Here is a 16,701-nt window from a genome sequence, read left to right as displayed (position 1 = left end):
TGGAATTGAGTTCCAATGTTGTGAGGTTATATTGAATGTAAAAGTTCAAAAAGAAAGAATGAAAAAAATAAATGCAGGAACCGGGAATCGAACCCGGGGCCCAACGATGGCAACGTTGGATTTTACCACTAAACCATTCTTGCAACTGAGCTATTGAAGTACTCCGTTGACAACTGAAACTTACTGGTTTGTCACATTCATAAGTTATCAGAAGTTTGACAATTTTGAGATTAACACGTTTCTTTGAGTTCTTCTGTTGATTTTTGTATTTAATGGTGGTTGTAACGATTTAGGTAGTATATTATTATGTGTTAATACGAGACACTCTGGTCAACCAGTAGACAAGATTCAAGAGTAGAATTTGGACTTTACATTACATAACATATATAACAATAATTAAATACATTAACCAAAATTAACTAAATTCTAAACTAATACCAATTTCTAATGAATTGGTTTGCTAATTTGTAATTTGTAAGTAATCTCAAGTACCTAAACAAAAATCAATAGTGGCAAACAAATACTGGAACATGATTCATGATACAAACAGTCCACAATTCATAGTTACTGCTTGTTCACTTGTACATGACTCTTTTGGTATAGTCGACCACTCTTGTGACTTCCATATAGATACTTTCGATGGAATGATTAGTACATTCAGAATATGAGGATAATCAATCTGCTAAAAACTTAGAACACCCGGTCCAACATGATAGAACAAAACATATCGACATAAAATATCACTTTATTCGAGAACACGTCGCAAATGGTATCATAAAATTCAAACATATGCCAACAAATGAAATGAAAGCTGATATACTAACAAAAGGACTTGACAAAATTCAAATTCAAAAAAATTGTGGTATCCAAAGTGCTTTGCGAACTTTTTACATTGAGGGAGAGAGTGTTGTTGAGAATTAGTAATCTCAAGTGTGTGAAAAAAATAATAAAAGTAGTGCAACACTGCACAAGAGGAATTGCATTGAATATAAAGAAATAATGTATGTGTCAGATTTCAGTGGCTGTAAACATACTAAACTAGTTATAAAGCAAATGTTCTATTAAAGTATAAACCAAATCAAAGAAGGTCTATTTCTTGGAAATTAGCAGTCAAGTTTATTTAGAAGTAAATCTACTGTTGTTATACAAAATATAGAAACTATTTTTATGAAAAACCAAGGAAGAAAATTAAATTTGGATCAAATTTCCGACTAAATACTGTCAAAATCATGAAGCCTATAGTGACACAATTTCATTAATAGACTAAAATAAACTGTCTAATACACCATAAAAAGTCCAATTTACAATCATAAATCAATAAAACCTGGAAAGTAGTGTAATATCATCCAATTAGCAAACAAACTTTTGAATATTATTTACCTGTATCAAAATCCCAAAACATTTCTTGTCAGCAAGTTCACTGCAATAGCGCAGTTGAGTTTCTCTTGTAGTTTAACGGTCAGAATACGCGCTTGTCACGCGCGTGATCGGGGTTCGATTCCCCGCAAGAGAGTTTTTTTTTTGGTTTCCTGTGAAAACAGGACAGTTTTATATTTTTGTGGACATCGATCCTAATTTTTTTTTTTACTCTCCATTGTAATCTACAAATTGCCTTTAGCCCTAACAGTATTCCTTAAATATCATGAAACCAAGGTTCCTATCACATACCACTCGCCTTCTTGCCAAACCATTCAAAGTTGCAATTGTTGGTACAGGACCTGGAGGGTTCTATACTGCCCATCATTTGCTTAACAAATCCTCACCAGATGTCAAATTGAGCATTGATTTTTTTGAAAAATTGCCCACACCATATGGGTTGAGTCGATATGGTGTAGCACCAGATCATCCGGAGGTGAAAAATTGTGAAGATCATATGATTAACATAATGAAAGATTTTGGAAATTCAGAAAGCCGCCACAAAGTGCGGTTTTTGGGTAATATTGAGGTTGGGAAGGATATCTCCTTAAAGGAATTGGAAAACAATTACAATTCAATTGTGTTGGCTTATGGGTGTACATCAGCAGATAACAAGCTTTCTATCCCAGGAGCAGATTTACCAGGAGTTGTTCCAGCTAGACAATTTGTGAATTGGTATAATGGACACCCAGACTATTATGGCAAGAACAAGTATATCCCTCCGCCACTAGATAAAATTGATACAGTTTCAATTATTGGAAATGGTAATGTTGCATTGGATGTGGCTAGAATATTACTTGCTGACCCTCGTAAACATTGGGCTAAAACGGATATTTCTGTCGACGCCCAACAATTGTTGGAAAAAAGCACTGTCAAACACGTTAGAATAATCGCCAGAAGAGGAATTTTGGAGTCAGCCTTTTCTAACAAAGAAATAAGAGAGTTATTAGAATTGCCTGTTAAATTTGTACCATTGGCCAAAGATTTATTAGATTTTGATACAAAAAAGTTGGGAAGAGTTGATAAGCGAAGAGTATCACTTCTTGAAAAATATAGCAAGCAACAAAAGGGAGATACCAACCGCTCATGGGAATTAGAATACTATAAAAGCCCAATAGAATTCATACCAGGTGAAAACAATCTCTTAAAAAGTACAAAGTTTGTTATAAATAAACCAGCAAATGATCCTTTAGCTCCTCACAAAGTCGAACCTACGAATGAAACAGTGACAGAAAATAATGAACTAGTTATTTTATCAATAGGATACCAAGGGTCTCCAATCCAAGGTTTGGAGGAGTTAGGTATATGGTATGAAAAAAATAGACTTCAAAATAAAAGTGGAAGAATATTATCTACGAAATCGAAGGACAAAGACGAACACAATGCTGTTTTCAAGCCAGGTTGGTATGCTGCTGGATGGATCAAGAATGGACCCAAAGGAGCAATCGCATCGACAATGATGGATTCATTTGACACCGCTGATAAGATTCTAGAAGATTTAGCAAATGATGCATATATTAAAACCAACTCCGACAAGGAGTTAGAGTTCTCAAATGCTATGTATTGGGATAAGTGGGAAAAATTGAACACTTACGAACTTGAAAAAGGTGAGGCATTAGGGAAGAGTCGCCTCAAAGTGTGCAATAAAGATGAAATGTTGGATGTGATGAAGTAGGAAGTTAATTAATCATTCCCTACAAATCTATTTTTATTATCAGAAAGGGAGTACAAATGTATAGACTATTTATAGAAATTTGGTATCATTACAATTCATATCAAACCAGAAAAGATAGATTGGGTAGTGGTATTCTGTAGGTTAAATGCCTCCTTCACTAATGTCAGAGCTACCAGTTTTTAATTGTTGATTGTAAGAGCACGCATTACCGTTTTGAGAAAAATCCACCAAAAGGTTTGCAAAAAAAAAAAAAAAACAATTGACAAAGAGAGAAAAAAAAAAACTAATCACTGAATGAACAACAACTTCAAGTCCAACTGTCAAGCACACTTTTCACGAATAAATTTATCACCCCTACAATGTCTTTACTGTACATTACTGAAGAGGTGATTGAAAACTTTTCTGGTAGTGGAATGGATCTGCTATTTGAAGTGTTGGAGTCATACCAAGAAAACGACGCAGAATCAGAAGAGATTCTTGCTCAAATTTTCACAGAGTTATTAATAACATTTGAAGAAGATAAATTGGATGTCAATGATATCAAAAAGTTTTTCACTCATGCAATAAAGTCGGATGATCATGCAAGAATCTTTTTCCAAGTTCTCAATTCGTTTGCTGTATCGAAAAATATACATGACTTGTTGCATTTACTTTTCCGAGACAATAAAATCAAAATAGAGACATTAGCTTTACACCTAAGTTCGGATTTTTTAAAATCAGTGGAAATTGTTCCAAAAGATTATTTCCAAAGAACTTTAAGTCACAAGATTAGGGATGAATATTTCACGCAAAAAAAGTTCAATTTGCTTCATGAAGAAGTGGAAGGGTATTCAAAGTTTGTGTCAGAAATGTATTATATTTTAGATAGCAGCGATGCTGAATTTCAACTTGATTATGCTATTCAAATTATGGAAAAATTGATTGGTCATTATGATCTTGATCCAAACAGATGTTTGAGTTTGTTATTTCAAGTATTCACGGCAACCATAGTGCCTCATTACCATTTCATATTAAATCTTTTGAGAAAGAGTAGGTGGTGGCCAAATATTGAAAGCGATAATTCCTCATTATCAAGCCTTGGCATTGGAGGAAGTGAAACAGCAGCCAAAGTAATTGGCCTAGAGCTTGTGGGTGAGACTGGCACAAGAGACTTACCTGAAACATACAAGTGTCTTGTGGCCATTTTTATCAAAGAAGGATTTGTAAGCTTTGGATCATTGTACAAATTCATGGGCTCAGATGAATTGGAAATGGATGAATTAGAGGCCGAGTACAAAAAGAAGTTGGATCGTGATGTATTAGTTGCTGGGGCCACTGCTCTTGCTCTTGCAGCACCACTAGCTGACGAAGAGGATGAAGAAGGAGAAAAAGGTGAAAACAAGACGAAAGGAAAAACCAGACAAGCAGCAACAGAGAAAGATTTGGCTAGCTTATTAAAAGTGAACATGAAATACCAGTTTCTTAAAGTATTCTTGGGAGTTGGACTTTATTGGCCAGCGATATTCATTTTGACAAAGTATCCATATTTGGCTCAAATTGACGAAGAAATCACATTTTTAATTAACAGATTATTTGCAACTATGATTAATCCATTATACTGCAAGCTAAGAATTTTCAGTGACGAAGAGATAGGTAACCTTCAAAAGCCCAAAGGAACAACAATTAGTCGTCCACATAATACAGTTCTTATTGAACATTCACCTGTTACCAATTTGTTAAGTTTTTATCCATTAGTACATGGATATGGCAACAAAAAATTTACTTATTTTTATAGGGAGTTTTCAAAAGATCTTCCCAAAATAGAAGATATCGATAGTTTGATAGCAGTTTCAAATGAGCTTCTCAAATTTAACGGACCAAATCTTGCGAAAGACACAGATATATTTATTGAAACTTGTGAAGTTACGCGGTACTTGTTGTGCAAAGAAGAAGATAAAAGCAAAGTTTTCTTTTATTTCAAAAACTTTATTTTCCCAGCAATGCCATTAATAGAAGAGAATTCCATTGCAATAAACAAAGCTTTTGAAATATTATTGTTCTTTCCAATTGAAGACAGATTCAGTCTTTATGGGGAACTATACAACATATTAGCCAAGAATAATCCACTAATCAAAATAGCTTATAGCAAAGCTGAAAAATCAACTAAAGATGTTTTAAAAAGATTATCAAAGGAGAATGTTCGTCCCATGATGAGAAGATTAGCCAAAATTTGTTTTTCTAATCCATTGCCTTGTTTGTTAACAATTTTGCAACAGATTGAGAGTTATGATAACTTGAACACCTTGGTTGTTGAAACTGCTAGATACTTTAATGCGTATGGGTGGGATAATTTAACTGCTGCCATATTGATAAGATTAGCTTCTAGCCGAAGCAGTACCTATAACGGGATGAGTGAGCGTCAGTGGGTTCAATCATTGGCTTCATTTATTGGTAAAATTTGCCAAAGATACCCTCATGCTATTGACATAAAGACTATACTAGCGTTTATATTGAAATCATTTTACTCAGGAGACACTATTGGTTTACTAGTACTCAAGGAGATGTTTATTTCAATGGGAGGTATTCAACATATAACAAATTTGACAATAAACCAAATTGATATGATTAATTGTGGGTCATCTTTACAAAAAATTGTTTATAACACTATAGACGATCTTCGATTTGAAAGAAGAGCCACTGGGAAATATCTTATTAAATGTATGAATGAGATTGATGCGGTTAACGAATTGCTAGTGTTGCTTTGTCGTATATCGAATGACGTGACTTTTACCGGGAACGAATCATATTTGAAAGTTTTGGTTAGCAAAAGTGATGACGTAAATGCAGTAATCCGATTATTTGTTACATTAATCAACTTATATGATGAGAGTTTGAATTTGATGCCGATAAAACAATTGTCGGATTTTGGTGTACCATGGTCATGGGCATACGAAGTCTGGAGATTTAGAGACGAGACAGATAAGGATAGTCTTTCACTTGAGTCCACGACTTCAATTTTTGATAACTTTTGGAAGCTTTCGCTACATGATATCAACTACACAAATGAACTTTATGATAATGAAACTGTTAAACTCGAATCAAATATCAAAAGCTTAAAGGATTCTATTGTCATTAATTTGAAAAATAAAGAATTACCCCGTACAGTAATTGATAAACAACGAAAAGAGTTGGAAACCTGTGAAGAATATCAAAAAACATTGGCAGATGAGAGAGCCAAACATAAACATGAAAATGAGAAAATCGAGCAACAATTAAAGCTGATTTCATCCAATTGGTTTATTGATTTAGGTTTTGAGGAGTTTATTCAGAAGTGTATATTTCCAAGAGCAATCACTTCTTCGTTTGACGCCGTTTATTCTGCAAGATTTCTTTTCAAATTGAATTCCATGAGGATTGACAACTATTCGTTGGTAAATGTTTTAGGCTTGTTATTCAAATCAGAAAGTTTATTTGGGACGTTATGTTCATCAACTCCTACAGAAGCTGAGAACATTGGATTGTTTTTTGCTGATATTTTGAGAACATTACAAGGGTGGAGAGATGAGTCTAAATATGGAGAAGTTGGTTTGCAAGATCAAGATGGAGATAAAATTGCTTTTGATAATTTCAAACAGCTCCTTTACGATTATCATTCATTGCTTTTGGAAGAAATCAGAATAGGATTACAAGCACCTGAATATATCTCGCGTAACAACACCATTATATTTTTGAAGAATTTGTTAGCTGTGTATCCAAGTGTTGATGACCATGGTAAACAGATTGTTGATTTGATTGAAAGAATATCAACAACAGAAAAGAGAAATGATTTGAAATTAGCCTCGAATGCATTGTTGGTTCATGTCAAATCGAAATCGAAGAACTGGGTTCCTATTTGGGACTTTATTTCAATGAGTGAAGAAGAAAAAGAGAAAATAATCAAAGCAAAGGAGGAAGAAAGACAAAGGATTATTAAAGAAGAAGCAGAAGCCAAAAGAAAAAAGGAATTAGAATTAGAGAGGGAAAAACAAATGAAATTAGCCAAAGAGGAAGAAGAAAAGAAAAAGCTTTTAGCTGCTGCATCTTTGAATTATGATTCACTGGCTGCTGGTACCAGAACTCAAACAAGAAGCACACCAATTGGAAGATCATATGAAAAGTATGCAGTTGAAACAAGATCAGAAGCTCATTCAAGACAGACAACTCCAATTCCAACACAAACACAAACACGGACTTTAACATCTGTTCCAACGTCACCTAATTCATTGTCTAAAGAGAACAAGTTACAGGAACGAGTAAACAAGATGAAACAAGCTTATAAAGAATCTCGAATCTCTTCAGACACAGGAAATGAAACTTTGAATTCTGAGCCACTTGGCGGTGAAACAATTGATGATGAAAAGGATGCCAAACAGGAGGACAGCAAAGATCAAGAAAAAATAGACTCAGAAGCAATGGAGAAAATTAAATCTGTCCAGAATAACGGTGAAACACAACTGACTACCAAAACAGAAGACAGTACGGGTGACAATTCAACAAAGACATCGGATTCATCAGTACCAAAGGATTCTGGCCCCAAACGAACTCCCTTGCCTCCACAGAATGAAACTAAAAAGTCAATCTCACAGGAAGATTTTAAGGGCCCATCTGAACCCAAACGTACACCATTACCTCCTCAAAAAATGGTTGCCAGAAATAAAGACGACTCTTCTGGGCGGTCAGAAGCTAGACGTGCTCCTTTGCCTCCTCAACATACAATCAAAAAACAATCATTAGGTGCAGAATCATCTAATGGCGCTGGTTCTTCACGTCCACCACTGGGACAATCAAATGCCAATACATTTAGAAACGACGTAAGATCTAGTAAAGGTGTTAGTTCAAGTAGTCAACAAAACTCAAGACAACCACAGTCTGCTTCAATCCCCCCTCCACCACCATTACCACCTGTACAACACCCTAGAGGAAGAAATGATTATGGGAATTCTCGAGGGTATCAATCAAACAGAGATAATTATGGACGCCACAGCAATTCTAGAAATGATAGTAGACCAGCTACCAACCGGAATCCTACTTATGACAATAGAGCCAGAAATCAAGGTAGCAGAGACAGTAGAAACACTGGAAGAAATGACAAGAGAAGTGCTGATGGTTTTGGTGGAAGAGGATACGATAAGAGACCCAGACATTAAGCATGCGATGTATTGAGAGCTATTTATTAGTTAACTATGTGAAATAAGCTACAAAAAAAAAAATAATAATCTTTGTATTCTAATTTTAATGTATATTATCGGGAAATCACTGAAGTTTCGTTGGATAGTAAATCTATCCTAGCTTTTTTAGCCAAAGGTTCACCTTCTGGAGTTTCCTCTTTTTCTATACTATTTAAGAATAATTCAATTCTTTGCAAGTTATCATCATGCCATTTCAAGTGCCTACGTAAATCATATTCCCTTGAAAACAATCTGTCGCAATTATTTTTAGGACAGTTGATTTTCCCACTATTCAGAATAAGTTGAGAAATATTCTTTGAATCTTCCAAAGAAGCAGTAAATGACTTGATTGATCTTCGAGCTGATACTGAATCTGATCTAGCATCACTTCTTCTTTCGTCTAGACAGTCATATTCTTCATCATCATTGTTGACTGATTTTACTTTTTGTAATTCATTCAAATTATTTAATTTGGATCCTTGGTCTAGTAGATCTTCTAGTTTTTTCACATCAGTTTCCTTTAACAAATCATCTGGGATATTACCATCATGGAAAATATTATAATGCTCTATTAATTCATTTTTCTTTGCAAATTTTCCCACATCACAATAATCACAAGTCCAAATCTTAATCATGGTAGAATCATCATGACTCAACATATGTGATGATAAACCTTTTTTCCCAACACAACCTTTACCACATAAAGGACATTTAATTTTTGGGTGCATTTGCTTTATATGAAATTGTAATACCGACCAAGTTTGGAAATTTTTAAAGCAACCAGGATGATCACATTGATAAGCAGGGGATCCACCATGATGCTTCAATTTATGTTGAGCCAATTTCGAAGGTCGCGTGAAAACCTTATTACACTCTTTACAAGTCAACGTTTTCTCATGAACAGATAATATATGATGTCTTAAAGATTGATGTTTATAAAATGCTTCTTCACAATTTTCAAATGTACATTTAAATGATTTTGTATGAGTGATTTCATGTCTTTTCAAGTGTTGTCGAGAATTAACTCCTTTACCACACACTGAACAGTGGAAGGGTTTATTTTCAGAATGTGATACTATGTGTGTTTCTAAGTGTGATTTTCTAAAAAATGCTTTATCACAATCTTCCACTGTACATTTATACGGTCGATCATTGCTATGTGTTCTTGAATGCTGCTCTAGTAACGATGGTCGATTATAAGCTTTCTCACACCCTTCATATGTGCAAATATACTTCTTAGGACGTGATGAAGATGATGCTGATATTATGGATGATACCGATTTGGTTTCATCGCTTTCACTCATAGAATAAAGTAATGGAAAAAGTGTATTTAAAAAGAGATGAGCTACAAGGTGTTTAGTTTTTTTTTTTTTCTTTTATGGAGAGAGGATGCGTCTCATGAAAAGAAATAAATCGCGATGTTAAGGAGTCGCGACTGGTACAAAAAAAAGCTCAATCTATTTGATAACATCTTCATACAGAACGACTTCCACAACAAGGAAATAAGCTAAGTGGTTACGATATATTACAGAAAGAGAACCTGGTACTAATCCCACATGACGAAAAACTCTATGTGCTAAACGAGATACAAGCTACTTCATCTTGGGTAACCCTTCAAAAACCAGCACGCAGTACAAATATGAACCACCGAATTCCAAAAACAGAATTATACAACTTCCAAAGCAAATGATGACATCAAGAAGATATAGAAGGGTCTAGATCACTTTTAATACATTGTAATCACTTTGTCTGTTCTAGGTGGGCCATTTAATTTTTTTTTTTTTTTGGTTTTTTCGGAATTACCATGGATAAGTCTTGCAGCCGAGACATCCTGAGATTTCTTGGGTGAGGCCTGCGCCTATTTCTGCACCAAGAAGAATGTGACAACCACAATCATGCTAAGGAACAAAGACCGGATATTACTAATAACAATTACATTTGGAGACTATAATGACGTATTGTTAAACTCACATCCAAGTAGATATGAACATCCAAGTGAACATGCATAGAGTTTGTGAAGGGACATGGCCGCTTTAATCAGAAGAAGAGCTTAATAAATAGTATTTACAATACACAAACACTTTATTGGTATCCCCTTTTAATCACTTGGAAGAAGATTAGTACACACATACACACAATTTGTTTACACGTTGATGCAAACTATAATTGTGGTTGTTGATAAGTGGACTTGTTCAATTCAATTCAATCAACACTCTTTCATTTTTTTCTTGGGTGGGAAAGAATTAACTGACCACAAAAAATTTAGATTGATCATTTTTTTCGTTCCCTCCCAAAATTAATTTCCCTAAATTTGCTTTCTACTTCTTTTTCCTTTTTCTCCCAGTTTTTCTTCCACAAGACTTTCTTTCCTCAAAATATTTGATTCAATTTAAGTCATATATACTCAATCTTTATTTTGATATTTCCAACCATTGACAGGCTTTCTTTTTTTGGTTTAATAAATTCGTTTTGGTTTGGTTTTAATTGATTTCTTTTCTTTTCTTTTTTTTTTTTTATTTCCCACATTTGTTATCAAGAGTAAACGATAGGTTTTTTAATTTGAAAATTTCAATAAAATATGGGTATTAATAATCCAATTCCAAGAAGCTTGAAAAGCGAATCAAAGTATGTAACTCAATATCATTAGCAATAGTTTCTGAACAAAAATTATCTACAGGATACTAACGTCTTTCAATTGTTTAGAAAAGCAGCAAAAATCTTATCATCATTTATCAAACCCAATCAAATAGCTGGCCCTGATCAAGTTATCCCTCCAAGAATTTTGAAAAATGCCAAAGGATTGGCAATTATAACTGTTTTAAAAGCAGGTTTTTTGTTTTCTGGTAGAGCTGGATCAGGTGTGATAGTTGCACGTTTGCCAGATGGATCTTGGTCAGCACCTTCAGCAATTGTTACTGCTGGTGCTGGTGTAGGTGGTCAAATTGGGGCCGAATTGACAGATTTCGTGTTTGTATTAAATACTAAGGCTGCAGTTGATACTTTTGCTCAATTAGGATCGGTGACTTTGGGTACTAACGTATCTATTGCTGCTGGACCATTGGGTAGAAGTGCAGAAGCAGCAGGGACTGCCACTGTTGGTAGTGTATCCGCAGTTTTTGCTTATTCCAAAACAAAAGGGTTATTTGCTGGTGTATCATTGGAAGGTTCAGCAATTGTTGAAAGAAGAGAAGCTAATAGAAAATTTTACGGAAGCAACTGTAAGGCAAGAAATATTCTTGCCGGTCAAGTGGATATCCCTCCTGCTTGTGAAGCATTGATGAGAGTATTGGATTCAAGAGTTTTCAGTAACAAACTCCCTTATGATGAAGATGATCTTTACAATGATGACTATTATGACGATATTCCAGATGATTTTTCAGACACCACATCAGATTACTCATCAGCTTCTAGAAATCGCCGAGGCACTGTTTCATCAAGCAGATCAAGGAGACGTGGCAATTCCAATGGCTATTATTCATCTGATGAAGATCAATACTCCTCAGAGGATGACTATGGTTACTCTCGAAATAGGCGAACATCAACAAGAGGTACATCTTCAGGAGGGAGTGCTGGTGGACGGAAAACAGCCAATTGGGAAGATGATATATACGATACTAATTATAATAACAAATCCAGGTCAAGAGGTAACAGTGATGTGGATAGATTGGGGTCACGTTTAGGAAGTACTAGATTGTCTCCAAGGAAATCAGATCAAGGATCATCTGGTGCACCATCGCGGCCATCAGTTGCCTCAAAACCCAATTTTGGTGGTGCTCAAAAATCAAATGCAACACAAGCAATTGCCTTATATACATTCAAAGGAGAACAAAGTGGAGATTTACCTTTCAAAAAAGGTGATGTAATTGATATTCTTAAAAAAACTGATACTATTGATGATTGGTGGACAGGAAGGAACAATGGTTTAACTGGTATTTTCCCAGCAAACTATGTTGAATTGATTTGAGAGGGGTGTATAGTTTACTAATTGAGTCAGAGAGAAGGAAGGAGAAAGAATTACTATGTATTATAATACAAGATCACTTGTTTTCTTTTGTTTCTTTGTAAGTGTTAATGCCTGTTTTGATGATAAATAGGCAGATTTGAATTTTAAAATTTGAGATTTTATAACTGTGAAATTCAGAAATCTAGAGAATTGTAATGATATAACATGAAATTTTGTTAATTTCCCAATTGGTGCAAATTTGATTGAAATCAACTTTCCTAATTTTTCAAAAAATGAAATCAACTCCTGTTTATTCACCAGAGCTGGTATCCCAAATACTGACAACACCACTCTTGGAAATCCAAAGTTATAATATTTAACCATTTGTAAATTCATTTCTTTAAATACAGATGTCATCATATAGTTATTAATCAAATATAACCACTTACTATTAGAAATAACCATATTTATTACAAATATGGGAGAACAATATTTAAGCATTGAATAATGAAATGATTGATTTGATGAATGAATTAAAATAGCAACCTCATCTAATTTTTGATAATAATCAATAAATTCTTTTATATCTTGATATAATTGAGTTATTAAAGAATCTCCATTTGTTAAACAAACATATATGAGTAAATATGTTTGCCATTGAGGTAATAATTTCAATTTCCAATGATAATCATGGAATTTGGGTTCTTGAAAGACATCTAATAATGGCACTCTGATATGCACTGTTTTAGTTATTGTTGATGTAAATTGGCTGCAATGCTCTTCAGCGGATGTGTCATTGTTATTAGATTCTTCGTTCGGTTTCGCAACTATAGTTGATGATAAAGAAACTTTATCCTTGAACCCAAATAATGATCTCAAGGTGGAAGATTTTATCCCAACATGTTCTTTATCATTATGAAACATTGCTTTATCTTCCATCTAAACAAATTTAGCAGCAAATTGCGTAAAAATTTGATTTTACAACTCAAAGCTGTTGCCGAAAAAACTCAGAAGAAATCTAATCGTAATATGTAATAATAAAATATCTAGCAAACTTTAAAACTATTCTAACTTAAATACTTCCTTAACAAAATGTCTCACTATAACTTCACCTTCATCAAAATTCGGATCATAATGCTTTATAATAGCTGCACCATGAGTACCTTTAGTGTGTCTAATAATAATGGGGTATTTCTTCCAACTAATTGTATTTAATTTTTCAACAATATAGGATTGATCACGATCTAATTTTATGGGTGGGAAAGCTGATGAATGACTAACTCTCCAATTCATGGCGTCATAAATGTCTTCAACCAATGTTTCTTGTTCATCATCAACTTTATTAGAAATATCTGCAAACACAGAAGGATGCTCTTCTTCTCCTCCTTCATGTTCATACATGTGTAATAAATCATTTGATTCATTTTTGAAAAACTCACTTACTCTTTTCCTATTATATATCCTTTGCACAATTGAAGTTATAATAAAAATCGGTGAATATACAGCAATTGTTCCTATCAATTTGATCCAATTTAAAGTCTTCCAAAACCATTTGAATCGATAATTTGTCGTTCCCTTCAAGTTGTTAGCTTTATCATAATAACATGGTTTGGTAACATCAATGACATTTGGTTGGTATCCCTTTATATATTTGCAATTGATATTTTCTGGGTTTTTATTATACAGTGAATTAACTTTATCATCTGGAGAGATGGAAGCAGTATACCACGAGCACCGCTTATCATTGACAACATTGGCATAAAGTGATTTATACTTGAATTTTGCTAATGCCTTATAGAATTTGGATCTAGGATCGGCCATCCATACCAACAATGGTTTACCAAATTCTCCAACTTTATCTCGAAGGAAAAACTGAGCTCCAGTATCAGCTAGAAACAATGGAGCTATTCTATTGTATAATCGGGCTGAGAAATTATGACTTTGAGGTACCAGTACTCCCACGTGTGGTGTACAGAAGGTTGTAAAGTTTATTGGCTCGACATCATCAAAATAGCCTTGACTACTGAGATAACCAATACAATATCTCGAGATCAAACCTCCCAAGGAATACCCGACAACGGAAAACTTAATAACCTTACCACCTTTTTCTTCAATCAATTTTGTTTGTTCCCATACTTCATCAGATATTCTTTTCCCATTAACATCAATTCCATCATAAGTCAAATAACCCAGGTGTGATCCTGTCTTGTGGGTATGAATTATAGTTCCATCATAAGAATGAATGTTTTCATGAATTTGTTTTTCAACATAGGCAAGATGAGAAGAATTACCCCAAACACCATGAACTAAAATGACTAAATGATAATTCGACATTATTCTAAAATTAAATATAAAACGATTGACTCAGGTTGAAAGAATAAGAAAAAGAGAAAAAAGAAAGAAAACAATTTTTTTTTTTTTTGGCAGGAAGGGAGGGTTTGTTAAATGGTTTAGATTTTAAGATAAATATTTTGCATTCTTTATAAACCGACTGTGAAAAATCAAATCTAATACGAAGACGAGGAGGAAGAAGAATATGTTTTGTGATGTGGCCCCCTCCTCCTCCTCCTCCCTCTATTTTTATCTCCTTTTCTCGTTTCCTTCCTCCAGCGGATTATTTTTTTATTTTTTCGTGTCCCACCGTTTTTATATTTTTAGTTCTATTAAATCCGCCCTTCACAAAATGTCTTGTCTCGTATTATTTTCTTTTTTTTTTTGGGTCGGCTTAATCAATTTTTTTGGGTCGTTTGAATGTTTATCAACGGTAAAGGTGCAAATAACCAAACTGTTACTACTAACAAGCAACCTCAAAAATTTTTTTTTTTTTCTCTTTAAGTTTATCTTATGATATTTTCCCATTTTGTTAAATTGTTCTCATAACCCAACAACACATGCATTAAGGAGTTCCTATATACAAGACCCAAGGGATACACACTTTCTTTGGCTTTATTTAATTTAATCTAATCTAATCTAGACAATTTTGCAAAATGACTCCAGTTGCTACACCAGCATTAAGTGAATCCACAATATTATCATTACGCCTAAGTTTAGGAATACCAACAAGATAATCAGATCTCATTTTCATATTTGTTCTTACACCTGATCCTTCGCTTCCAATGATCAACATAACTGGAGTTTTCCTCAATATAGTACGTAAATCTTGTAATTCAATGAATTTATTCTTCAAATGTGGTTCAGGAATTTCCAAATCATCATTGACTTCTTCTCTAGGCTTTGCACCAGTTGGTCTACCACTAGTACTAATAACATGCCAACCACTTTGACGAACAGAATCAATAAATTTCAAACTTGAACCAGTTTGATATATATCAATAAGATCTAATGCACCTGCAGAAGCTTTGTTTGCTACAGGACCCAATTTGGCAGTACTATGATTGGGGACAACTATAAAATCAACACCAAAAAAATAAGCTGATCTTAAAATGGACCCCATATTTTGTGGATCAGTAATCTCATCCAAATATAATGATAATGGATATAATTCTTCGACCTCTTCATTGCCATCTCTAATCACAGTCTTTGTTTCAATATTAACCGAATCATCTTCTAAGCTTTCAATCGCCAATTTATATTCACCATTTTCTGCATGGCCAACTTCTTTAATATAAGGAATTTCCAATTTGTTTGTCTTTAACACAACTCCATTATGAACACCATTTTTACAAAGTATATTCAATGCATTTTTATCCTTTAATCTTTTGGGAGTAATACCATATTTTTCCACCGCAAGTTCAACAATATCAGGATCATCATTATTGAAAGTATACAAATCAAGCATACGACGTTTACCGGCTGCTAACACTGCTTTAACTGGATGTGTACCAAACACATAATCAAAAATCGTGTCATTTCTGTCAACCACAGTATCATAATTAGAATTACTAGTTTTGAAACCTTTGGCTTCACGAGCTAATGCTCTTGCCCTTTCTCTTTCTTCATTAGCTTTTTCTTGAAGTGATTTCTCATGAGCAATCTTCATAGCTCTAAATCTTCTTTGTCGTTCAACTTTTGCGTTTAAAGCTTTCCTATCTTCTGGTGATATATTACCGTATTTCCTTTTAAAAAAAGCATCTTTCGAAATATTTTGCTTTTCCCAAGGTTTCAATTCAACTGTGGTTTGGGGTAAATTCTTTTCGAAATGTTGTGGTTGTCCTTTATTCGAGTTCAGATGACGAGGTTTGAATACCGGTTTTAAATCACCAGAAGCAATAGATTTGGATTTCAATAGAATAGATAGTATTGAAAATGTTCTTTTTTGGGAAATCATAGAAGATTTTAGTTATTTTGGTTGCAATTAGTATTTTGTAGTGATGAATATCTCATCATAAAATTTTCGTACACTTTGATTCTTTTTTTTTTTTTCACTCACTTCTACTCATCACATACACGCAATATTGCAATTAAGAACACACTATATAAGTTACAATGATTGAAATGATTATTCATCAGTTTCTATTTCT

The 16,701-nt window shown here is 33.9% G+C and overlaps 7 protein-coding genes and 2 non-coding genes across 9 annotated transcripts, besides 1 other annotated feature; 4 read left to right on the top strand and 5 right to left on the bottom strand. All coding sequences in view use genetic code 12, as the record gives it.

The window, feature by feature from the left end:
• Positions 1–72: 72 nt before the first annotated feature.
• On the bottom strand, positions 73–143 carry tRNA-Gly (GCC). Its single transcript has one exon. It is a non-coding gene; the product is annotated as a tRNA-Gly (tRNA).
• A 514-nt stretch (positions 144–657) lies between these two features.
• Positions 658–909: a mobile genetic element (fragment of copia-like Pol ORF).
• A 532-nt stretch (positions 910–1,441) lies between these two features.
• Positions 1,442–1,513, top strand: tRNA-Asp (GTC). Its single transcript has one exon. It is a non-coding gene; the product is annotated as a tRNA-Asp (tRNA).
• A 129-nt stretch (positions 1,514–1,642) lies between these two features.
• Positions 1,643–3,091, top strand: CD36_19440 (NADPH:adrenodoxin oxidoreductase homolog, mitochondrial precursor, putative; the record flags this gene model as incomplete). Its single annotated transcript, XM_002418378.1, has 1 exon — positions 1,643–3,091. The coding sequence occupies one exon, from the start codon at positions 1,643–1,645 to the stop codon at positions 3,089–3,091; it is 1,449 nt and encodes a 482-aa protein (XP_002418423.1).
• A 359-nt stretch (positions 3,092–3,450) lies between these two features.
• On the top strand, positions 3,451–8,256 carry CD36_19430 (protein RLR1 homologue, putative; the record flags this gene model as incomplete). The annotated part of the gene is made up of 1 exon (XM_002418377.1): positions 3,451–8,256. The coding sequence occupies one exon, from the start codon at positions 3,451–3,453 to the stop codon at positions 8,254–8,256; it is 4,806 nt and encodes a 1,601-aa protein (XP_002418422.1).
• A 95-nt stretch (positions 8,257–8,351) lies between these two features.
• CD36_19420 (transcription factor IIIA, putative) lies at positions 8,352–9,581 on the bottom strand (the record flags this gene model as incomplete). The annotated part of the gene is made up of 1 exon (XM_002418376.1): positions 8,352–9,581. The coding sequence occupies one exon, from the start codon at positions 9,579–9,581 to the stop codon at positions 8,352–8,354; it is 1,230 nt and encodes a 409-aa protein (XP_002418421.1).
• Positions 9,582–10,855: 1,274 nt separating this feature from the next.
• CD36_19410 (LAS seventeen-binding protein 3, putative) lies at positions 10,856–12,241 on the top strand (the record flags this gene model as incomplete). Its single annotated transcript, XM_002418375.1, has 2 exons — positions 10,856–10,902; positions 10,981–12,241. The coding sequence occupies 2 exons, from the start codon at positions 10,856–10,858 to the stop codon at positions 12,239–12,241; spliced, it is 1,308 nt and encodes a 435-aa protein (XP_002418420.1).
• Positions 12,242–12,301: 60 nt separating this feature from the next.
• CD36_19400 (hypothetical protein, C. dubliniensis-specific) lies at positions 12,302–13,159 on the bottom strand (the record flags this gene model as incomplete). The annotated part of the gene is made up of 1 exon (XM_002418374.1): positions 12,302–13,159. One exon carries the CDS (start codon positions 13,157–13,159, stop codon positions 12,302–12,304), a length of 858 nt encoding a protein of 285 aa, XP_002418419.1.
• Positions 13,160–13,282: 123 nt separating this feature from the next.
• Positions 13,283–14,554, bottom strand: CD36_19390 (lipase, putative; the record flags this gene model as incomplete). Its single annotated transcript, XM_002418373.1, has 1 exon — positions 13,283–14,554. One exon carries the CDS (start codon positions 14,552–14,554, stop codon positions 13,283–13,285), a length of 1,272 nt encoding a protein of 423 aa, XP_002418418.1.
• Positions 14,555–15,185: 631 nt separating this feature from the next.
• Positions 15,186–16,508, bottom strand: CD36_19380 (mitochondrial rRNA methyltransferase; the record flags this gene model as incomplete). Its single annotated transcript, XM_002418372.1, has 1 exon — positions 15,186–16,508. One exon carries the CDS (start codon positions 16,506–16,508, stop codon positions 15,186–15,188), a length of 1,323 nt encoding a protein of 440 aa, XP_002418417.1.
• Between the last annotated feature and the right edge of the window lie 193 nt (positions 16,509–16,701).

The sequence above is a fragment of the Candida dubliniensis genome, chromosome 2 (assembly GCF_000026945.1).
Source record: "Candida dubliniensis CD36 chromosome 2, complete sequence".
NCBI lineage: Eukaryota > Fungi > Ascomycota > Pichiomycetes > Serinales > Debaryomycetaceae > Candida > Candida dubliniensis.
Note: the sequence above shows the minus strand (reverse complement) of the source record. Positions and strands in the feature narration are given on the sequence as shown.